Genomic DNA, 24,005 nt, shown 5'->3' on the forward strand with positions numbered 1-24,005 from the left:
CCTTTTTAAAACAAACTTACTTTCAAGTCTGTACGTTTTTTAAAAAGCCAAGAAATAGCACAATTACGCTAAGATCTGACAAAATCAGGAAAACTTAACTCCATCTGCAATTCCCCTCTCTAGGTGAGGGTAGACATCACTAATGGATCCCTGCATGCCTCCTCACCGAGTCCAACAAGGTCCCCTGCTGTTTACCGAATGAAATTCACCAGCGACTTCCAGGATTGGCTGGGTTCCTCCCAGTACAATCTAGACCCTGACACTGTAACATGTTGACGGGAAGCACAGTTCGTCTCACACGTGTCCGAAGTACACACGTGTTTAGCTGTGCCTGGAAGGTCTTCAGGAGCACACCCAGGACACTGGTGATGAGGTGGCTTGTGTGGGAGGCTCCAGGAACAAGGGCAAGACTGCACAGGTGTCACACAGGGATGGGTGAGGCAGAGCTGCCCCAGTTTGCTGGGTCACAGGGTCCTCGGAACATGGCAGAGACCACCTCGAGCTGGTCTCTAGTGTCCCAGCTCCCAGGCTGAGGCTGGGGCTGGGCTGAGCTGGCTGCACTGACCTCTGACCTCCATGTGGTACCCACAGGTAGATACTCAGGGGTCTCACACAGTGGGGGCACACAGGGCTGACCAAGCACCGGGGCTGCTGGTGGAACCCCTGCGTCCCCAGGGGTCCCAGGTCCCCCCTGCTGCTCTCCTTCAACCCCCCCACCCCAGCACAGACATCACAGCCCTGACACATCCAGGCACATCCCTTCCTGGCTGTGTGGTCTTGAGCAGCTTAAGGTCCCTGTGTCTCAGTTTGCTCCTCTGTCACGCGGTTTAGTTCAGCACCTCCCTGCCTAGAGGGAAGGAAGGAGACGCTGCTGGAATGCACCAGGAACAGCTCACTGAGTGGCTGTGACTATGACCATGCAGCACGGGTGTGCGACACACCGGAAAAGGGACGGAGCCAAGGGGGTTGCCAGCACTGGGTGTCGCTGGGGGTCCTAACTCTGCCTTGTCCCGGAACTCCCCAGGTTGACTCCATGTGGCAGGTATGGCTATCTGCATTCTACAGATCAGAACACCGAGGTCCATCTTGTGCAAGAAACTTGCTGAGGGGGTCCCTGTTAAGGAAGAGTCAGCTCACCACATTCCTCTACAGTGGGGTTTGCATGCGGGCCAGGGCTGGCTCATGGCCACAGGAAGCACACCGAGAGGAGGGCGCTCCGGGCCCAGGCACAGCAAGGGCTGTGTGTCAATGGTGCAGAAATGAGTGGAGTGTCTGGGCCTGCAGACCTGACTGTGGACACCACCAAGCTCTGATTTTCCCACCACCTCCAGGCGGATCCTCCCCCTTTAGGTTTCCCCGGGCAGGCCACCTGGACCTGCCCCTGACAGAGTGCCTCCACCCTCCTCTGCTGCTCCCAGATCCGTGGCAGGGCCTTGGGGACCCTGAGCTGGTTGGAAGTGACTTCCTCTTGCCTGACAATGTTGGGGGACGGCGGTCACAGAATAAACAGCAGGAACAGTCTGTCTTTGCTTAAGATTCTGACATTTTATGCATTCACTTTCAACTCTAAATTTTTAGTATTTGAAAGGCAGACACACACAGACACTGAGAGACAGAGAGGTCTCATTCTGCCAAACACCCGCAAATGCCAGCAGTGGGCTGGGACTGTGCCAGCAGCCAGGAACTCAGGGTGTCTCCCACTTGGGTGACAGGCACCCCCCAAGTCCTTAAGCCACCCCCCACTGCCTCTGAGAGTGCACATGAAGAGGAATCTGGAACTATGAGCAGGGTGGGGACTGACACGCCCCACAGGCACCCCAAGAAGCCGCTTAACCCTTGCGCCATTGCCCGACTTTCACCACGCACTGACACACTGTGATTTTAAATCCCTCACCAGAATCTCCGTCTTCACTGCCGGCTTTCTGAGCACCCCTCTTCCATTCTGCATCTGAGCCTCCAGCCCACGTGCCTAACCTTTGCCCTGGTCCGCTGCCTCCTCATTATCATGCTGCCTCTCAGCTTAAAGTCTCAGTATTCCCATCTATCAAATGGCAACAAACGCAGGTCCCCCACTCAGTCAGATCCCAGCATCTGGAAGCTCCTGGTCAGCGTCCGCCATTGTTGGGATCACCCTGCACCTGTTACTGAGTCGGCCGTCAGCTCATGGCAGCTACCAGTCAGGTTGTGGGTCACTAAGCATTGGTGAGACACTGTCAGTAGCCCCAGGGTTTCGAACTGTCATCAGAGGACAGAGGTCACCGCAGCCAGGATGTCTACTACCTACCCTCCAGCCCCCAATGCCGGGGGGGAAGGGGTAGCAGGCAAAAGGGGCTGGCTTTGCAACAATAAAGCCAATTTGGTACGGTCAGCTGTGACCGGCGTTCAGAGATATTTGAAAGGGACATTGTGTGTTTGCGGCAGGGTGGCCGGGAAGGGGCTCCATTTACCCTGCGGAGCGGGAGCCTGACCTCTGCTGCCTGCAGTCCCTGGCTGCCCAACTTGCTGGGGTCTGGCCCTGCCGGCGCCACCGGCGTCTTAGACTGAGACTAATGCGAGCCAGCTGGGCGGCAGGGGCCTTGACCCAGCTCTTTCACGTGGGTGGTTTCAATTTTGGCTCAGATCAGCCTCTCGGGGGCAGGACACAGCTCTTGGCTCCGGCCTTGCACTGTCTGGCCAGGGACCCCAGAGGGGTGCTGGTGTGGCTGGAAGTGTGTTCTCTCAGAAACTCCTGATCCCTCAGGACCTGCGATGTGGCCTTTCTTTGGCATCTGGGTCTCTGAGGCCATAGATGAGGTGGCCCGTGTAACCAGAGCCAAGCATGGACATAGTCACCAGGGCCAAGGCTGAGCGATGACAGAGCCAGAGTTGGGAGAGAGGCTTTGACAGGCAAGGAGTGCCCAGTACAGCTAGCCACTGCTGGAAGCTAGAACAGCAGCGTGGAAGATTCTTCCCCAGATATTCCAGAAGGTTCCAGCCTGGCTGATACTGGGATTTCAGATTCTGAGCCTCAAGCTCCATGAGATAGAAACTCACTTTCTTCTAGGAAATAAATACGGATAATGCTTCTAACTTCCTGTTGGCTCTCATCGATTTTCTTCCATTTTGGGTGGGGACGGGATGATGGGGAGGGACCAGGACAGCCTTGCCACCAGGGACACCAGGGCCCCTGTAGCTGGGTGTGACCTGAACCTTCACTTCCAGGTCCACAGAAGGAAGTCACTGAACTAGAGTGACTCATCTTCCTGCTGTCACACTGTGCACCTCCCCTCCCCTCAGCTGCAGACCACTTTCACTTTCATGAACATTTCCCTAAAATGTACTTCAAATGGACTCAGAGTTCCATAAGGCTACGCTTTGTCCTAAAGCCATAAAAGCTGCAAAATCTCTCATGGTTTTTACCTGAGTATCTTGGAAAAGAACGCTCCGTATCGGTATCGTGAATAGAAAATCAATATCACTCGCCATTGACCAGAAAAATCAGTTGCATATAAATTAGCTGCAAATGAAAGTTTTTAGTTCACTTGACTAGGTGTTGCCTTCTGAGACCCTAGACTTGGGGCTTGCTCTCATTTTGTTAAAAACGCGTGTGTGTGGGGATAAGGGAGATAATGAAGACACACCAGTGTGGGACCTGCTTCCTCCTACACGGACAGGGAACCGGAAGGGGCGTGGCGTCCTCTAGGCATGGCCGATGAGTCTCAGTGTCATTTTCACTCGTCTCTTGCCACCAAGCCACACAGGCAGGTCATAGTGTGCTGTGGTGGCAAACTATTTCAGTAACTTAGTGGCTTAATACCAAAGCAGGCTACTGCCTCCTGGTGATGCCCACTGGTGGAGGGGCACCAGACAGAGAAGCACCCCCAGTGTGAGCACGGCCAGGAGAAAGGCAAGCCCTGGGAGGGTTTCTGTTGGCTCTTGGGGTGTTCTGGCCTGAAGCAGTATGGCCATCGCCACTCTGAACTCAAGCCATCGCTGACTGTGTGCCCATGAGAAGGGGCAGAATTCCAAGCTGGGCACTAGGGCATCTGCACGGCTCAGTGCTGGCAGCAGTACCAATGGCAGCTACGATCCACTCACCTGACCCGGGTGTGGGATCAGCTAGATCCGCCAGGAGCAGGAGCTGCCAAGTGTGGCTGGGGGGTTGGCCACTTGTTCTGTGAGTGAAGCTCTATTGAAACATAGCCACTGCACTTGTTTTTGCGTGTACCACCCACGGCAATGCTCATGGCACAGTAGCAGAGACTGGATATTCTGAAAAGCCTAAAACAGTTCATGTTTGCATCTTTACAGAAAAAAATGCCTGGTCTAGATGATCCCTTTCTAGATAGAACAATCTTCGGAGTCTGGGTTACCTTAGGGAGGTGGTAGTACCTGCTGCTTCAAGGCCATCTACTCCTTTGGCCTCCAGTAACCAAAAATATGATGAGTCCTCAGCTACCCTCACAGCTAACTCTTCCCCAGAAAAAGTCACAGAATTTCTCAAAGCCAAGAGCTTGCAGTCAGTGTAGATGTACCCAGCAGTGTTCTAGGTGATTCACAAACCCTCATTCTCTCGCAAACAATCCCTGGAGGTTCTACTGTCCTAGCTGAAGCAGCAGAGCTGCCAAAGGTGGAATAGTCGGATAAAGTCCCAGAGGTTTCCAAGAGTTCATGGAAAACGAGATTAGAATCTATATATATATATATATATTATATAATATATATATAAAAGGCAGACAGGCTGGCATACCCCCGGACCACCTGATCTTTGCAGAATGGTAAGTTCTGATCTGCTCTAAAGTTACAAACTGTGTAGCCCAAGGCTGATTGCCTCTGGGTGGATGTGTGGAGGCGGTAATCAGGGTTAGAGGAAATCATCCCTTGCTTTTGCACACACTCACTGAGATAATTTACAGAAGAGGCAGAAATGCATGTCCTAAGTTTCATCCAGTTCCCCAACAGCTCCTGCTGTGATCTCCATGTCTCAGATGAGGCGATCAGGCCCCCCAGGTGTGTTATCTGCCAGTGGGTGGCGGGGATGGGTATCAAAGGCAGGTGTCTGGGATGCCCTGTGCAGTTAGTACCAGGCAGCCAGGTAACTGACAAAGCTGAGTGTTTTACCCTGACTTTGAAAGAATGCCAAGATGTGTTAGTGAAAAATACCAAAGGCAACTTACGATGCCTAGCAAGAGCTTGTCTATAAGAATCCAGAAATTTCCCTGGGTGGGAGGAAACATACACACACACAACACGCAAGTGCATAGAGGAAGCACTAGGAAAACACAGTTGCAACTGGGGTGGGCATTTGGCACAGCATCAAGATGCCTCTGGGTGCCCCATGCCAAGCCGTTTGGCTCTGTTTCTGATCTCAGCTTCCTGCTGATGCAGATCCCGGAAGCAGCAGTGAGGGCTCCAGCACGTCCCTGCCACCCATGGGGGAGACCTGGTTACAGTGCCTGGCTCCTGACTTCACCCCCCAGCCTGATGCTGTTGGGGAGGCTGGGGAGTCAACCAGCCAATGGAAGCACTCTGTCTCTCTCAACACATACAATTACACATCAACCAACACAACAGCATTTGAGAAACAGGATGTACACACCAACAGGCAGGTGCTAGGTGTGGAGGATGAGGCTGTCCTGCACAGGCAGAAGCTTGTGAGCATGCACCAACACTGGGGACAGGAGTTCTCCGCAGGTCCCCGTGGTGCGGGCCTAAAAGGCAGTCAGGCTGGCATACCCCTGGACCACCTGATCTTTGAAGTTCCATCTGCTCTAAGTTACAAACTGTGTAGCCCAAGGCTGATTGCCTCTGGGTGGATGTGTGGAGGCGGTAATTAGGGTTTGAGAAGATCATCCCTTGCTTTTGTACACACACACACTGAGAACAGCCCCAAAAGCACACAGAGAGGAGATGGCCGGCTGTAAGCCAGTGAGATGGATACAGGACACTCCACCACCAGCAGCACCATCTCTAGGAACTGCCAGGAGCTAACCTCTCTCCTGTCCCCAGCTGTCCTCTGGGCTCTCGGGCTCTCCCCAACTCCTTCCTCCAGATGCTTCTGGAGGTGAGCGGCAGCACCGCTGACATGCCATGAACGTGGCTGCTGTACCTCCGTCAGCCTTGGGTCTCCCAGACTGCAGCTCCAGGACAACATGGTCAGCCCACCACCCCATTTGGACAAGGTGACGGTGCAACCTGACGCTGGCGTGCACCAGGGAAGCTTGCCCATGTTCCTGTGGGCAAAGTGTTTGCTGACTCACACCCAGACCCCGATCAGGGCCAGCACAACCCAGCTTCTGCCTTGACCGACATGGTGAAACTAGGCAGAGGCAGCTGGCTCAGAACTGGCTATGCTGCGACAGTCTGCAAGGACAAACAGGGACATGATCTCCCCAGGAGGCGGCCACCAAACTGCACCTGGGCAGAAAGCTCAGGCCGCCACTCAGATCCCTGCTACACAGCTCCCTGACAAAACAGACTTGAGGGGTGGACCCAGTGGGGCTCTCCAAGTCACCACTGGCCTGGAACTCATTCTCTTAGTCGCCCATAAATATCTGATCTCCTTTCCAATAAAAATAAATAAATCTTTTTTTAAAGGATGCCTTTTTTTGAAAGATTTATTCATTTTTATTGGAACGTCAGATTTACAGAGAGAAAGAGAGACAGAGAAAGATCTTCCATTTGCTGATTCACTGCCAAGTGGCTTTAAGCTTCTTCTGGGTGTCTCATACAGGTGCAGGGTCCCAAGGCTTTGGGCCATTCTCTACTGCTTTCCCAGGTCACAAGCAGGGAGCTGGAAGGGAAATGGAACAGCTGGAGTATGAATAGATGCCCATATGGGATGCTGGTGCATGCAAGGTGAGGACTTTAGCCACTAGACTACCACACCATGCCCAAAAATAAATCTTAAAAACAGACATAAAACACATTCCAGGACAAGACTAAACACGTTTGCAGGAATGTGCAATAGCCAGCACTTAACAAGGTGCCATCCATGGCTGGCACCCAATCACCAGCTACCAGTCATGCAGAAAAGCTGGCCAGCAGTGTCCAGAGACGAGGAGGAGAATCTAAGGGTAGGTCACACAGAGATGAGAGAGCCATCAGGGCCGGCGGTGAGGCTGTTACCACAGGTGCATCCTGGCTCTTCTGGCATCCAGAGAGCCAGGATTGTCAGGTTAAAACACAGAAAACAGTAAAAAACCACCCAGATCAGCCTTCTGGAAATGAACACCATGGAGAAGACAGAAATTGCCTGGTGTAATGAACAGATTAGCTTAGCTACTGGTCAAGTAAGACTCCTGCTGATGACAGGATCGGGGTGAGGCAGGCCAAAAGTACTCGAAGAAATATTCACCGAGAAGTTTGTAAATGTGGCGAAAACAACCAGCTAGGGATCTAAGCAGTTCCATGAACCCAGAGCTCTGCGGTCGTGAAGAGCCCGACATGGAGTCACGTCCGCAAAACGGAAACCAGTGACAAGGAGCAGCTGGGAAGCGGACCAGCCATCGCTGAGGGTGGGAGGCAGGCTTCGGAGGATGTCTGGACTCAGGCACTGCCGAAGAGGAGTCACTTTTAACGCTATCTTCTCCTTGCAAAAGCCATGTATTTGGAGGGAGTGGGGGAAGGCAGTGAGGGACTGATAATTGGCATAAGGTTTTCTTTTGGGGTGATGGAAACATGAGACAAGACAGGGGTGAGATTACACAACTGTGACAATAATGAGAACCACTGAATCGGACCCTGGAAACGGGTAAAGTTTTAGGCAGTAAAGAATGCATTAACAGGGCCCGGCGGCGTGGCCTAGCGGCTAAAGTCCTCACCTTGAACACCCTGGGATCCCATATGGGCGCCGGTTCTAATCCCGGCAGCTCCACTTCCCATCCAGCTCTCTGCTTGTGGCCTGGGAAAGCAGTTGAGGACGGCCCAGTGCATTGGGACCCTGCACCCGCGTGGGAGACCTGGAGGAAGCTCCAGGCTCCTGATCAGTTAAGCTCTGTCTGTTGCGGCCACTTGGGAAGTGAGTCAACAGAATGAAGATTTTCCTCTCTGTCTCTCCTATCTGTATATCTGACTTTGCAATAAAGATAAATAAATCTTTTTTAAAAAATTCCTGGAATGAACTTAAAGAAACAACAACTATACCAAGGATGAACGAGTGTTACAAACTTGTCTCTTTTATGTTTATTGTACGTTCTGGGGAAGGGCACTGTTATCCAAACACCAGATTCCCCAGTTGGGCGGTGTTGAGCAGTTTGCAAGCAATTGCTGTGTAGAAGTTTCTGGAATTAGCTAGGTTACACTAGTCACTCTGTGGCTGTGCCTCAGTTTATCCATCTGTAAAATGATAATGTATGCCCTACATAAGTTTTTTTTTTTAATTTATTCATTTCCACTGGAAAGTCAGACACACAGAGAGAAGAGACGGAGAAGACCTTCCATCTGCTGATTCACTCCCTAAGAAGTCACAATGGCTGGAGTTGAGCTGATCGGAAGCCAGGTGCTTCTTCCAGGTCTCTCACATGGGTGAAGGGTCCCAAGGTTCCAATTAAGCTGTCCTCAACTGCTTTTCCAGGCCACAGGCAGGGAGCTGCAGGGACACAATCAAGATCCCAGCACATGCAAGGCGAGGATTTTAGCTATTAGGCTACCAGGCCAGGCCCATATAGGTCCTTTTGGTGTCTACAGAATCCTGTCCTAAGAGAGGAAAAGAACTTAGGTTCTGACCACAGTGTTCTGTGTTCGTGCTTGAGAAAAATACTTGAGGCTTGCAGGATGCCTGGGCCGTCTCAAGAGCAGTTCACGGGCAACGGCATCAGTACAGGCTGTTCACCAGGACGCAGGCCGGCTGCTGCCACTGGCGTCTGGGCCCCGAGGATGCTAACGAAAGGACCTGGTGGAGCGGGAGCAGAACAAGAGATGTCTGGTGGTAATGCTGCGGCGGGTGTGGGCCAGGCCAAGGCTCATCCCTGAGAAACCCCTCCTCCTGGGGGAGCTCTCATGATCTGTAACACAGGGCTGACAGTGTCTGCCTCATGTAGCTTGGAAGAAATAGGATCACTCTTTGGTCAGGGGTGCGGGGAGGGCCCAGACTCCCCTCCAGCTGCTCCTTCTGCCTGAGAGTCCCAAGTGGCTGGGCATCTGCTGGCCCTGGGGCCTCTCCTGCCTGAGGCCCTCTGGTCCTGTCCCTGATGCCTGGGCCTGTCTCCAGCTCAGCAGGTGGCTGCATCCTTTTTCTCACTCAGGTCTGTAACCCGGGGGGTTAATGATCTCCACTTTTCCCCACTCACAGTCCTGCTTGCTTGCCTTCAGCCTTATTAAAACACATAAACATCTTTCTTAATTGATTACTAAGAATTTATTATTTTAATTGATTATCTTTTTTCACTGTTAGTGGGTTGAAAAGTGCCAAGTGGGGGCCAGTTCTGTGGCTAAACAGGCTAATCCTCCACTTTCAAGTGCGGCATCCCACACAGGCACGGTTCATGTCATGGAAACTCCACTTCCCATCTAGCTCCATGTTTATGGTTTGGAAAAGCAGTGGAGGATTGGTCCAAGTCCTTGTGAACCTGCACCTACATGGGAGATCCAGCAGAAGCTCCTGGTTTCAGATTAGCTCAATCCTGGCTGCTGTGGCCATTTGGAGAGTGATCCAGTGGATGGAAGATCTTTTTCTCTCTTCCTCTCTTTCTCTCTGTAAATCTGCCCTTCCAATAAAAATAAATAAATCTTAAAAAAACTAAGAGTCACGTGTTGGGGCCGGCACTATGGATAGTGAGTTAAACCGCTGCTGTGACAATAGTATCCTATACAGGTGTCGGTGAGAGTCCTGGCTGCTCCACTTCTGATCCCGCTCCCTGCTGATGCAGCACTTGGAACCCTGCACCATGTGGGAGATGAGGAAGCTCCTGGTTTAGGCCTGGTCCAGCCCTGACCTTTGCAGTCACTTGGGGAGGGAACCAGTGGACAATCTCCCTGTCTCTCCTTCTAACTTTGCCTTCCAAAACCAAAAAGTGTCAGGTGTAAAACTCATGCCTAATCATATGGAATGAAGGAATGAAGGGGAGCTACTGCTCCTGAAGTCACTTTTTATGCAACTGGGGCAGGGGTCTGTGTGCTGCTTGACCCCTCTGGCCTTAGAAACTCAGAGGCGGCTTGTCCACGTTTTTTAAAAATCCAGACAGAAACTGACTTGTGAGGAATCCAAATGCAAATTCAAATTCATTGTCCTCACCAGTCTTTATTGTTGGGACTGGTGCCAGTGGGAGCCTGTATACTCAGAGGGGTGCTGTCAGGGAGAGGGAGGCAATGATAGGAGCAGAGGCGGTGGGAGACGGCGCATCCGAGGGCATTGACTGTGGGGAGCTGGAAGGTTCGGTCCCCCCAGGCCTTCCTGAAACAGCACAGCCCAAGTGCTAGTGTGCCCATGGTACCATCTGAACTCCTTATCTTGACCCTGGGCCCATCCGTCTTTGCTTTCACATCTGTATTTCTCTCTTTAATAGGGGAATCCGGCCAGTAACAGTACTTCATCACAGGGATGGTATGAGACGGTCCGTGTGACGTCACCTGGCCCCCAGTGCTTGGTCATGATTAGCTGACAGCTCCCCCACCAGCTCCGACCCAGACTGTTACACAAAAGGCACTCTCAGGCCAGACATGATCGCCCATCACTCTTTCCCCTACATGTACTCTGGAGATTCTCTGCTGTCCTTAAGAAAGAAGATAAAGATGCTCCCAAGTAGTTGATTTTACAAAGAAACGTGCGATCACTCATCAGGCCACTCCTTGTCAACATCTTTCCACCTTGGCATTTGACTTCGCAAGACTCTCAGTGGCCTTCTGTTATCAGATGGCATACCTAACACAGGGATGGGGCTCGCCACAGGTTCCCCAGCAGCCCTCAGCATCCAGCACCCCCATCAACATGCCACCTAGTGGGCACCAGAATGCAGCAAAGGGGTGGAGGCCGACAGAGGAACGCAGCAAGCCAGCTCCTTGGGGTAAGGGGCTTGGGGAGGCACTGAAGCCTCTCCTCCCCTGCCAAGCTCTGTGCGAGGCCTGGGACAACGAGCAGCGACGTCCCCTACCTGTACACCATCCCTTCCATGCTGCCTTCCTCCAGTTCTTCTCAGTGGACTTGCCGTGCCATCACATGTGAGCACCAGCCACCTTCTCGTGTCCCTCAGGACTCTGTGCAGCTCAGCTCTGCTCCCTCCAACAGACCTCCTGCCGCAAGCCCTTCCTGCTCGACTCCCTGGACACCATTCTCCGCCTCACATGCATCCAGACACTTCCCTCCATCGGCTTTTGCACTGGCTGTTTCTGCCTATAGTGCTCTCCCCTGGGGGCGGAGGGCACGAGGCTGGCACCACCTCACCCATAGGCCTGTACCAGGTCTTTTTGTACAACCCTCCCTGGTGACTGAAAGTTACACACTCGAGCCTGGCACGGTAGCCTAGCAGCTAAGTCCTCACATTGCACATGCCAGAATCCCATATGGGCACTGGTTCGTGTCCTGGCAGCTCCACTTCCCATTCAGCACGCACCCTGCTTGAGGCCTGGGAAAGCAGTCAAGGACAGCCCAAAGCCTTGGGGCCCTGCACCCACATGGGAGATCAGATGAAGTTCCCAGGCTCCTGGCTTCAGATCAGCTAAGATCCAGCCATTGCGGCCACTTGGGGAGTGAACCATCGGATGGAAGATCTTCCTCTTTGTTTCTCTTCCTCTCTGTATATCTGACTTTCCATCAAAAATAAATTAATCTTTCAAAAAAAAGTTACACATCCACCTCTTTCAACTTCCCACCTACTCCTCACTCATTGTCCAAATACCAGATTTATTTGCTTCATTGAAAGCAACCTTTTCCCAAACCATCTGGTCTAGCAGGTGACTTGTCTAGTATCAGACACATCCCCTGCCATAAAGGCAGCTCTTACATCTGTTTTCTCCACCACCACCACTTCATTACTTGAGATGAACCCTGGCACACGGTAGGAGCTCAGTCAATCTGCTAAATAGACCAAGGGGATGGAGGGACACCTGACTCAGGCCTTGGGCGCAGAGAGGGGGCTGCCACACCACTGACCGTGCATCTGGTAGGTGTATGGGCTCTGTCCAGTGGGCGCGGTGCTGAAGCTGGAGCCATAGCTGAGAAATCCACTCTGGCTGGGGGAATGGTTCAGACTGTCTTCTGTTTTGATGCCTTGGATGGAGAAGAAAGAAGCACCAAGGATGCATGATTAGGAGGCTGGCTTGTCACTTACAGGAGAGTTACTGAGTCAAAAACAGGACACACTTTCAGCAGCTTCCAAATTAGGAATTGTCCAAAACCTGAAGTTAACCTATGGACATTCTGCTTGGTTTGCATACTTTTAAAGAAATGGAAATCTGGGGCCCAGCATAATGGCATAGGGGATAAATCCTTGCCTTGCAAGTGCCAGGATCCCATATGGGCACTGGTTCGTGTCCCGGCAGCCCCAGCTCCCATCCAGCTCCCTGCTTGTGGCTTGGGAAAGCAGTCAAGGATGGCCCAAAGCCTTGGGACCCTGCACCCATGTGGGAAGATCCAGAAGAAACTCCTGGCTTCAGATTAGTTCACATCTGGCTCCATTCATCGTTCTGACCTCACTGTCCCCCTGGGAGCCTTACTCTGCTCAAGCTGTGGACTCAGCCGCTCACATCTAAATCAGTGGCTGAACAGAAATCCAAAATCTGGAATATTCAGTTGGTACCCTGATGATGGATGGAGGTGGATTGCTTTTCAGTATCATAACCCAAGAGGGAATGTCCCCCTTCTCCCCAGCATTGTCCCAGTTGGACAGAGAAACAGAATGGCTGCACCAAAGGTATCTGTATTGTTTGCCTTAAAATAGACACAATCTACAAGTATATTGGCCCCAGGCCCTTTGCACATGCTACTCTCTGCCTGGAGCGCACCCTCTCCCTTCCTTCCTAGGCTGAGGTCTTCTCTCCAATTTCTCAGCATAAATCCTCTTCCCAAGATCTTTGTCCCCTCTGTATCACTCCATTCTTTTCCTTCCTCGTGTTGTTCGCAGCTTACTTGCTGCTTTAGTTTTCTTTAAAAATTTTTATTTTTGATGATGTTTACATAGTTGAAAAGGATGTATGCCCATGAGGCCCACTGATGAGGGTGGAGAGGGTCGAGGCATGGGGGAAAGTGGGTGAAACAAAAGCTTCCAATTTTTTCCCCTCCAGTATCCGGCTGCTTCCAGCTAATACATTACAGGGAGGTTTGTTACATAGTCACAGACGGCAGAAACATTAACCACTACTCCAGGAAGAACACATGTGCTCTGCCACCAAGAAATCCTACTCTGGGGTTTCTGTCCCTGAGAAATGCACCAAGATGTTGATGGCAGCATCCTAAATAACTGGAAATCAACAAATTTCAGATCTAAACTGACCGTCTGGAGGACAATGGGTCGGTGAGTTGTGGTACAAATAATGGAATACTACACAGCAGTGGCAATGAATGAGTTTGAGCTATGTGCACAGCTAGGGACAAATTCTAATGGTCTAATGATGGGACGGGTGCAAACACAGGCTGCAAAAGAATGCACAGCGTGTGTGCCTCCTGCTGTGAAGCTGGTGATGCGGCAGGTGGGTTAAACTGCCACCCGCATCACCCACATCCTATGTGCATACAGATTTGATCCTGGCTGCTCTACTTCTGGTCCAGTGCCCTGCTCATGAGTCTGGGAGAACAGCTATAGGTGGTTCCAAGTGCTTGGGAGACCTGGAAGAAGCTCCTGGGTTTTGGCGTTGACCTGGCATAACCCCAGCCATTGTGTTCATCTGGGAGAGTGAGCCAATGGATGGAAGATCTCTGTCTCCTCTCTATAATTTTACCTTTCATATAAATGACGTTAAAACAAGGACAAAAACTGTATGTTTTTGTCCCTTGCCAGTGTGAGAGAGCTGAAGACAAATTCCATCCTCCTGGGTTCTTTCTCAGGGTTGAGAGCACAGGTATGACAGGGGCTGTATGGCCTGCCAAGACAACAGTGCTTGCTGTCTGGCTCTGCTGGCTCTGTGGAAAAAAAAAATCCTGGGCTTGGTATGATGGCTCAGCGTTAAATCTGAGCCTTGCACGCTCCGAGATCCCATATGGGTGTTGGTTTGTGTCCTGGATGCTCTACTTCTCTTCCAGCTCCCTGCTTGTGGCCGAGGAAAGCAATAGAGGATGGCTCAAAGCATTGGGACCCTGCACCCATGTGGGAGACCGAGAGGATGCTCCTGGCTCCTGGATTCTGTTCGGCTTAGCTCCAGTCATTGTGGCCACTTGAGGAGTGGATCAGCGGAAGGAAGATCTTTCTCTCTGCAGATTTGCATTTTTAATAAAAATAAATAAATCTTAAAAAACATCCTGCTGACCTTGTCTCTCACCTGCTGACCCCTACAGAAAGAAGGGCAGGGCTGTAACGAACATGGAGTTGGGAAGAAAGGCAAGCCGCCTCGCGCAAGGTTGGAGCCCAGCTGCTGCAGCGCCCTTCCTGAACCAGAGCAGATACAAGGAGTATATGGTGCTCTGGACGCCCTTGTCCCAGGCTTGCTCCATTGTGGTATTTCTCCCCCCTACATCAAACAGCAATGACAGAAGTGTCCCGACAAGACTCGGCAAGATCTGGCCAGACGATGAGCAAACACTGCTTGTTTGGGCACAGCCTAGCGTGCCAGATGGCTTTTCATCCCCCTGTCATTACCCAGTGACACAGGCATGGTGACACAGCGCCACTCCTTGGGCATGTCTTGGGGCTAAGAATCCTGTGAGCTGGGCCCCACATGGTGTCTGGTCCACTGCCTGCATGTATAGATTACGCTTTCCTGGAACACAGACACACCTATCTGTGGACATACTGTTTTCACACTTCAACGGTAAAATTGGGTCCCTGTGCCAGGGACTGGATGGCCCAGCAAGTAGAACACCTTTGCAGGAAAGCGAATCAGCTCTTGGCACTGATGATGCTGTCCAGTCTTTGCATTAACCACCTGGGAGGGTTGGGCTTACCATCGGCCCCACTGTGCGCCTTGGGAGCTGAGGCTCAGAAAGGGGCGGGCATTGTCTTCAGTGTTTGGAATCACACACAGGCTTGCCAACATTTATCTATTTCTTTCTCCTGGAGGCCAGGGTTTGCAGGGAGTGAAACAGGGAGATAATTCAGGGTGGTGATACAGGTGGGGCGGGTGGTATCTGCTGGCTCCCTGTACTCCTCAGCGCTCAGCAGGACGGTCCACAGTCAAGGCTGGGAGGTCTGGTGTGGTCTCCCCAGCAGCCATTCTTCTGACCTCCACTCTGTCCCTTTCTGCCCTCCCCGTAGGTGTCATCTGGGCACACCAGCCACCTACCTGCCATGCTCTAACGCTGTCACGTGACCCAGTCTGGGCCAATATGTGGGTTCTGTTGGATGGACTGGGGAGGAAGGGTTCGTACATTCAAGGTGCCAAGCTGCCAGCTACAAATGCAGAGCTGGTGGGCATCCTTGTGGCCTGCAGGAGCAATGCCAGCTCAGCAGAACGCTCTCGAGGATGGAATGAACCAGATCCCTTCCCATGCCATTTGATCCCCTAGGTTCACCCACACCTGATGTCCCAGCTTCTCATTTTCCCTCAGCCAGCATGGGCTACATTTCTCATTCTGACAACCATAACAGACCTTTTTGAAAGTGCATTGAAAGTGCACTAATTCAGTGGCTGTGTCTGTCGCTCTGCGGTCTTGGGGCACTAGGGCAGGAGAAGGAGCAGGGCAGATGGTACTCACTGTAAGGGGGAATCCCGTAGGCCTGTGCGGGAGGCGGGTAAGCTGCATAGGGGGCAGCCTGCTGGATGCCCGCACTGTACTGTGTCTGGCCGTAGGCCGCCATGGCTGAGGACGCTGGGCTGGGCAGGACACGTGGGCCAGGCCTGTGTGGAAGGAGAGAGGATTTAAGTCTCTGAGCTTAGCTCAGCATCCCCTCCCCCTTGCACTACTGTCAGCACTGCTGTCTCTCTTTGCAGTTACTCTCCCAGGACAGACAGACAGACGATCCTTGGGGTCCCTCGAATCCTGTGTCATTTTCCTCTGCTTGGTTATGTGGTTCTGTTTCTTCTGCAACTTGACCACATGCCTGGGTGCTGACCAACAGCCTGTGGGCAGTTGGGCCTTATGCCACACCCAAGCTGAGCTGATGCAAACATCTGGCCTTCTGCCTTTTCTTTGGGCAGCAAGTGCGGAGCGCAGGGGCTGAGGCAGCAGAGTCAAGCGGGAGCACCCTGGACCCCCAGTCGGCTCACGGAGCAGGGCTGTCCGAGGGGTCTGCCCACCCACGTGAACTTTATGCAAATGAGGAACCAAGTTTGTGGTCTGTTGATTACTGCTGCCTAGCCTAGCTCACCCTGGATGTCTGTCCTAACAGACGCTGCCTTTATTATTAGACCCCCGCAGCTTTGTAATTTTTAAAATATTTTATTTATCTGAAAGACAGAGTTACAGATAAAGAGATGGATTCTGTCCACTTGTTCACTCCCCAAATGGCCACAACACCCCGGGCTGGGTCAAGCTGAAGCCAGGAGTTCCATTAAGCACTTGGGCCATCTTCCACTGTTCTCCCAGACACAATCGCAAAGGGCTACATTGCAAGCTGGAGCATCCGGGACTCAAAGTGGTGCCCATGTGGTGTTGCATCTAAAGCGCTGGCACCAGGCCCTCTATTTCAGCTTTCAGAAGACTGTTCAGGATACCTTGCTCCCATGAAGGGGAGAGCATGGGATGCTGCTAGTTTAGTTCTTTGAACAGTGGGGTGGGGGGGAAAGGGAGGGCTCATTCTTAACACGGGTTTTGCCTCTTTAGAGCAGCCCCCCTGCCGCCCCTGCGAGCCCTGCCTGCGGCTCAGCTCCACCGTCCCAGTTGTCCTCGTGCTCATGGCAGGGACCGAAAATGAGAGGCCCTGGAGGTAGAGTTCTGGCTCCCTGCGGTGCTAGTGGTGAAATGTGTGAACTGCAGAGTGGAGAGAAAAGGTGAGAGGAGAGAGAGAATGAGCGGGAGGCGGGGCAGGGAGGAAGGGAAGGAGGAACTGAGGTATAGCAACAGATTAGCAAGGACGAAGAAAGGCAAAACTGGAAACAGCACCCACACGTCTGTGATGCGCATCTCCTGCCCTGGCTGTTCTGCTTCTGCTCCAGCTCCATTAGTGGCCTGGGAAGCAGTGCAGGTTGGCCCAAGTGCATGGGCCCCTGCACCCACATGGGAGACCCGGATGAAGTTCAAGGCTTCTCGCTGCAGCCTGGCCCAGCCCTGGCTGTTAGGAGCATTTGGGGGACACTGGCAAATGGAAGATCTGTCTCTCCTTTTCTGTCACTCTGCCTCTTAAGCTCATAAAATAAACCTTCTCAATAAAGAGCAGACTCAAGAGGAGAAGGAAGCCAACCACAGCAAGCGTGCCCAGAACATGGCTCCGGGCCGAGTTCTAAGGCGTTCTGGCCTGGGTTGTTGCTCCGTTCGTGAACTGGGCAGCAGCACACCACCCTCTTTCTCACGTGGGGAAACTGAGTCCCAAGGAGGCAGAGTCACTTGCTCAGGGCTGCGCCCCAGTAAGTGCATGCACCTGTGAGCCCTCATTCCACCCTCCCGGAGTGCAGCAAGGGAGTGTGCAGCAGACCCACCTTGCCAAGAACTGGGACACGCTGGGAGGAGCCGATCTGGGGAGGCCTGGGGGGAGAGAAAAATGTGCGGTTTGTAGCTGTCAGGGTGGTGCCCTGCACACGCTGGAATGTTCTTTGCCACAGCTTACCCAAGGAGCAACATTTTAGCCCTCTCCTCCCACAGGGGGCCAGATCCCTGCCTGGGCGAACTGTGTTTTTGGGTACTCTGCGCCAGACAACACACACGGCATCTCGATACATCAGCATGGCACCCATTCCTGCACCCACTGTACAGATTGGGAAACTGGGGCCAAGCAAAGAATGTGCATGAGCTGTGCCACATGACCAGGAAGCAACACCATGGGGGGGTCTGAGCCAGGCTGTGCCACCTCCACTCCTGGAAGGGGAGCCCTGGCATTCCCAAGAGCCCTAGCTGCCCAGCTTCTATCAGCGTTGACAGTCCAAAATCTATGTCCTTTCTTCCCATGAGGCCGTCTCACATCCAGTGCAGGAGGTTCAGGTGGGGTTGGCCCCAGGACTTCGAGGGAGAATGCTCTTGGTCTGAGCTCCTGAGGCAGGTGCCTCTCATGGGACACATGGTATCCAACCAGTTGCAGGAGACAAGTGACAGGAGAGCCAGGAGAGGTGCTGGCCAGGGCAGAGCTTCACAAGCACGCTGTCTCGGGGGTGGGGGGCACTGGTGGGGGTGTCATCCTTCAGAATGTGGCTTCCCTGCAGGATCCCAGACAGATGCGGGAAGATGTATTTATGACTGAATATGCTGTGATGCACCTGCCAGTCCCTTCTCCCCTCTCCCCTAACGAAGGGAACCTGTCAGCCCAACTTGCATTTCAGCTAGTTCCTCAGAGACCAGCAGGCTACCCAGACTTTGAGTCTGTCTCCTCACCCCAGCCACCTGGGCAACAGGCATAAAACATCACCATACAGCTCCACTTCACAAGTTGCTCAAATGCAGAGCAAGTACCCATTCTCTGAAATGCCTGTCCCTAGAAGTGTTGCTGGTTTTTGAATAGTTTCAGATTTGGAGTACTTGGCTATGTGTGATGAGACAGCTTGGGGATAGCTCTAAGTCTGAACACAAGATTAATCTATGCTGATTTAAAAAAAGACTTATTTATATATTTAAAGGCAGAATGAAAGAGAGAGAGAGAGAGAGAGAAACACTTATTTCACACCCCTCCCCCCCAAAATGGATCAGCAGCTAAAACTGGGCCAAAGCCAGGAACTTGAACTCTATCAAGGTCTCCCATGTGGGTGGAAGGTGTCCACATCCTTGGGCCATCCTCTGTTGCTCTCCCAGGCACATTAGTAGGAAGCTGAATCAGAAGCAGAGAAGCTAAACTTGAACTTGTTCTGATACAGGGTGTCATTAGGCAAGGGAAAGCATAGTGTGCTGCACCGCAACATCGGTCCCATTTATGTTTCTTACTCACATAGTCTGCAGGTAATCTTATTTTTAAATAATTGTGTGCACAAAGCAAAAGTATCCCTGGTGTGGACTCTACCACTTGTGGTATTGCATTAACACTCAAACATTCAGATTTTGCAGCATTTTAGTGTCGAGGAGTAGGATGTTCAACTGTGTCAATGGGCACAGCCGAGACCCAGGTTAGCAAAGCTGGAAGGAGTGTGTGCACGCACCTCTGTGAGTGAGAGGGTGCTGTGAAGGCGTTCACACGGGGGCACACACACAGCTGGCTCCCTCATACTTGCACACCAACACGAGTCTGCCACGCACCTCCTGGGGGTCACATCCACAACCCAAGTCTCATCATTTGTTAACCTGAATGCTCTTTCCAAAGCAAGCAGGTAGGCTGGAGGGCTCAGATCCAACTTCTAATCCCAGCTGGAATGCCATACAGCCACGTGGCCTGTGCCTGTCTCCTCGCTGAACCTCAGCGTCCCTCATCTGAGAAAATGGGGCAGTTGCCACCTGCAGATGAGGCAGCCACAGCCAAGCAGGAACTGCTCCCCCAACAGGAGCCAGCAGCCTTCCCTTTTCCTGGGAGCCTAGGCTTAAGCTACTTAACTCCCTGAGCCCCATCCGAACTTTCATCCTCTTTCCCCTTCTCCCCAGGAGGATTAAGAAGCTAATGAGTCTGGCAGCAGCTTCTGCCGCTATGTGGCCTAATCGGACCCTGGGGGCAGCTTCTAACTGATCCCTGGTGAGATGACACGATTTCTAGACCCAGCAAGAAGGCGCATGGCAGTCTTTGCTGGGAAAGGTGCGTGTCCACAAGTGGGGTCAGTCCCGAGCCCGCCTGCATGCCCGTGATTTCCACTTCACCCTAGGAGCCCAGCAGGATGTGCCCCTTCTGGCCCCCTGCTCAGCAGCTGGTGCTGAGGACAGAAAGGAACAAGAAGGCACATCCAACGGTGTACCGGCCCGACGACTCATAAACTTAGGCTCTTCTGCGGAAATCATCACAATGCAGTAGAACGTGTACTTGACTCATGAGACAACAACTGAAGTCACTTTCCAGTTTTGGATGTGGATGTCATTTTAAAATGAATGGTGTCATGGTGCAGCGGGTTAAGTCACCGCTCAAGATGCTCACACTGCATGTTAGAGTGCTGGGTTGAGTCCCGGCCTCTCTGCTTCTGATCCAGCTTTCAGATACTGTGCCTGGGAGGCAGCAATGAAACCCAAGCACTTGGGTGTGTGCCACCCATGTGGGACACCCCGAATGGAGTTCCTGGCTCTTAGCTTTGGCATGTTCTGGTCCTGGCTGTTGCAGCTGTTTGGGGAGTAAATCCGCAGATGGAAGGGCTCTTTCTGAATCTCTATCACTATGTCTTTCAAATACATAAACTCTTTTTTAAAATTGAATTTAAGGAATGGATGTTCAGAACAACCACTAGGATGCTGTTCAGGACCTCTGGATCCATACCCGAATACCTGGTTCGAGTCCTGGCTAGCCCAACTTCTTTAAGGCGCTCCTTGGGAGACAACAGGTGATGGCCTCCAGTACATGGGTCCCAGGACACCCACATGGGAGACCTGGATGGAGCTCTGGGCTCCTGCCTTCCATGTGGCCCAGTCTGGCTGTTGTAGACAGTTGAGGAGTGACACATGCTATCTGTCATGACCTAACTCTTTTAATATGAAACACTAAATTTGTTTCAAGGGAGCTGTGTTATACACCAATGAGTAAGCAGGCAGTCCAGCTATATGAGCAGGATAGGGTTGGAGGAGAGCTTGTGGCTCAAACATACTTAGCTCAGGGAGTGTGTGAGCAGAGGGCCTTTGAACAGTGGGGATTAGCAGTTTCCTTAACACTACAGCACTGCACACAGAGGTATGCTCCCTGGTAGGAGCTGAGCAGGGGGTGGAGCCAGGCTTGGGCAGGGAAGGGGGCACAGAGGCATGGCTCAGAACCAGCCCTGGGCTCAGCTCTGGGCAACTCAACCTAGCCAGGATGGACTGAACCAAAATCCACCAGCTTCCATCCGCAGCTCAGGCCACGCTCAGGGCAGAGGGAGGCGCCGGGATGGGGGCTGTGGGAAGCTGCCAAGCAGCCTGTTCACAGGCCAGATCAAGGTGGTTCCACCTCTCCCGGAAACACTTAATGAGATTTCGGCTTTGCATCTGCAAAGCAAACTCTTCCTCCGTTCAGTGTGTGACCCCTCCTTCCAGAAGCCAGGTCAGACTTCAAATCCGATTTTTCCCTTGAAAGGGAAGGAACCACAGGTGACATTCTCCACCTGGTTTCCCTCAGCCAGGGACTGCACACAATTATCCTGAAAATCGCTCTCAGGTCATAATGCATCACTTGTCCTTTACAGATGCAGAAAATGTGGCAGAGCGATGGCCTGGGAAACTTCCTCAAGGATTCACAGCCAGGTAACTGCAGCTACCTGGAATCGCTCAGCATCATCCTCACCTACCCACCCATCAATAATCTCAAAGGATCAGCTATGACTCAGCCAGCAGGTTGTAGGCTAAACAGGAATAAGGGCTTAAACATCTACATGAGGGGGCTTCAGAAATATTTGTGGGAAGTATAGAATGGAAAGATAATGGCCACTTCCCATGAACTTCCAGGAGCCCCTGTATAAAGCCAGGAACAAACACCCACCTTTGTCCTGAAGGCACTGAGCATTGACAATGGTGGTTCTGCTCGCTGGGTGTATAATGACCTTGACTGCCTGCCTGGGCCATACCCCAAAATCAATGCAAAACCAACAACCAAGACACCTTCCAGGTGATTCCAATAGATAGCCAAGGGCTGGAGCCTGGCCAGACTAGGTAGAAATGCACATTGCCAGGTCCTGGCCCCATAGTAAGGTCCAAGATAGCCTGAGGTGTGGCCAGCAAAGAGGTTGGCTTATTTGCAGCCTGGGCATCAGCTGGGAGCTCATGAGAAATGCAGGGTCTCAGGCCAGATCAGAAACTGCCTCCTCACAGGTACCTGGTGGAGGGCAGGGGGAGATACAGTTGACATCAGTGTCGCTCAACGTCTACCACATTCCTGCTTTGTGTGTTCAGTGGAATCACCTTTCTCTGAGAGTCCTTATTGGATGGCCTCTAGTACCTGCCACCTGCACTAGACAGAAGCTCTGGGAGGAGCCCTGTGGGTTCCCAGCACCTCCACCGGGACCTGACCTACAGCAGGTGTTTGAGAGCGTCATGTCTGCTAGACAGACAAGGCAACAAACCCAGCCATCACTTCCCAGAAGACAAGGCCAAGGCTCAGAGGGCCAGGGTGAGGCAGCAACGGCTACAGCATCCATGTGGGCTGTGGGGTGAGAGCTGTGTAGGGAGAGGCACAGGAGGCCCCTGGGAGCAGAGCAAGGCCCTCCCCACCCTGAGTGGGCTTTGCTTTCCATCAGGGCCCCAACAGCCAACAGTAGGCCCAGCCAGCAGCTTGCTGGGCTAAGTGAGGGACGGGGAAGAAATGACAGGATCATTCTGTGCAGGGAGCTCAGGCAGCCCCAACAGGAGACGGGGGTGAAGTAGAAGGAGTGGAAGAGGAAGGGGCCCAAGGACACAGCCTGGTGAGTTCTCGGCACCTGCCCAGGAGACACTGCACATGTTCAGATGGTAGTATGTCACAGGTTATTCTCACAGCATTGCCTGTGAGAGCAGAAACAAACCAAGGGGGATGGTTTAATAAAGGAGGCATGGTCAGGCTTGGGGGAAGTGTGCACTTCAAAGGCAGAAGTGGATCCTTTCTGCATATCGTGACCACACAAAGCAAGGTAGAGAAAATGTAGGATAACAGCTTTTGTGTTTCAAATTGTTTCCCAGCAAGACTGTAATGTACACCTATTTAGTTTGAAAGCCAAAGCTACAGAGTGAGAGACACAGAAAGACAGATCCTCCATCTGCTGATTTATTTCCCAAATGGCCCAAATGGCCGGGGTTGGGCCAGAAGCTCTGTCTGAGTCTTCCACTTGGATAGCAGAGGCCCAAGCACTTGGGCCGTAACTCCACTGCTCTCCCAGGTTCACTAAGAGGGAGGTGGACTGGAACTGGAGCAGCCAGGACTGGAACAGGTGTTCATATGGGATGCCGGCATCACTGCTTAACCCACTGCACCACAACACTGGCCCCAAGTATACTATAATTTCTATAGTAAATGTACACACACACATATTTTCATAACATTGCATAGATAATATAAATCCATATGCATACACTGGTAGCTCTGTGGAAAAGGGTCTTCAACAGCACACGCACAAAACATCCAACAGTGGCCTCCTGTAGGCCAGGAAGTGACACGGTCAAGGGCACTCAGGTGTGCATGCATTACCTGAGGACTGGACACTGATTTGTCTTAAAAACAGACCGGAGGCAGGCATCTGACCCAGGGGTTAACATGCCACATGTGATGTGCACATTCTTCATCAGATGCCTGAGTTCAAGTCCAACAAGCTCCACTTCTGATTTAAGACTCCTGCTAGCGCACACCAGGAGAGGTGACAGCTCAACTAGCAGGGTGCATGCCGGCACGGAGTGACCTAGACGGGGCTCCCAGCTCCTAGCCCCAGTCCTTATTACGCCCCATTTGACAGATGGGAGAACCGACGCTCATTGCCTAAGCTCATTTGGCTGGGTACAGAGGGGCTGGGGCTCAGACCTGGATCTCCCACTGGATTCCCTTTCCCATCATTCCTGGTTCTGAAATACAGATAGCTTTGAGTCGACTTGGGCTCAACCCCAGACAGAAGATGATGACTCTTTCCAAACAGGGCACAGGTGGCTGGCATAGGTGGGCCAGCATGCTAGAATAGGGGACTCTCTGCACCAAGTCCGGGACCTTAAAGGGGTTACTCCAGTCTCCTGCCCTGCACGTGGGTGAAAAGTCATCATGATGCTGAGAGTGACTCACAGAAAGGTGGCTGTTCCTAAAAGCATCCTG

The 24,005-nt window shown here is 52.3% G+C and overlaps 1 protein-coding gene across 3 annotated transcripts in view; it reads right to left on the bottom strand.

Annotated features, from left to right (window-relative positions):
* Positions 1–24,005, bottom strand: part of EYA2 (EYA transcriptional coactivator and phosphatase 2) — a 172,027-nt gene that overhangs the window by 65,433 nt on the left and 82,589 nt on the right. For 2 of the 3 annotated variants that reach the window (XM_058679727.1, XM_004586086.2), the window contains exons 3-5: positions 17,641–17,686; positions 15,761–15,903; positions 12,068–12,184 (exon numbers count right to left, since the gene is read on the bottom strand). In XM_058679727.1, coding sequence (XP_058535710.1) covers positions 12,068–12,184; positions 15,761–15,903; positions 17,641–17,686 — 306 coding nt within the window. The remainder of the gene's footprint in view (positions 1–12,067; positions 12,185–15,760; positions 15,904–17,640; positions 17,687–24,005) is intronic. The other variant, XM_058679728.1, reaches the window with a different exon arrangement.

Source organism: Ochotona princeps, chromosome 22 (assembly GCF_030435755.1).
Source record: "Ochotona princeps isolate mOchPri1 chromosome 22, mOchPri1.hap1, whole genome shotgun sequence".
Lineage (NCBI taxonomy): Eukaryota > Metazoa > Chordata > Mammalia > Lagomorpha > Ochotonidae > Ochotona > Ochotona princeps.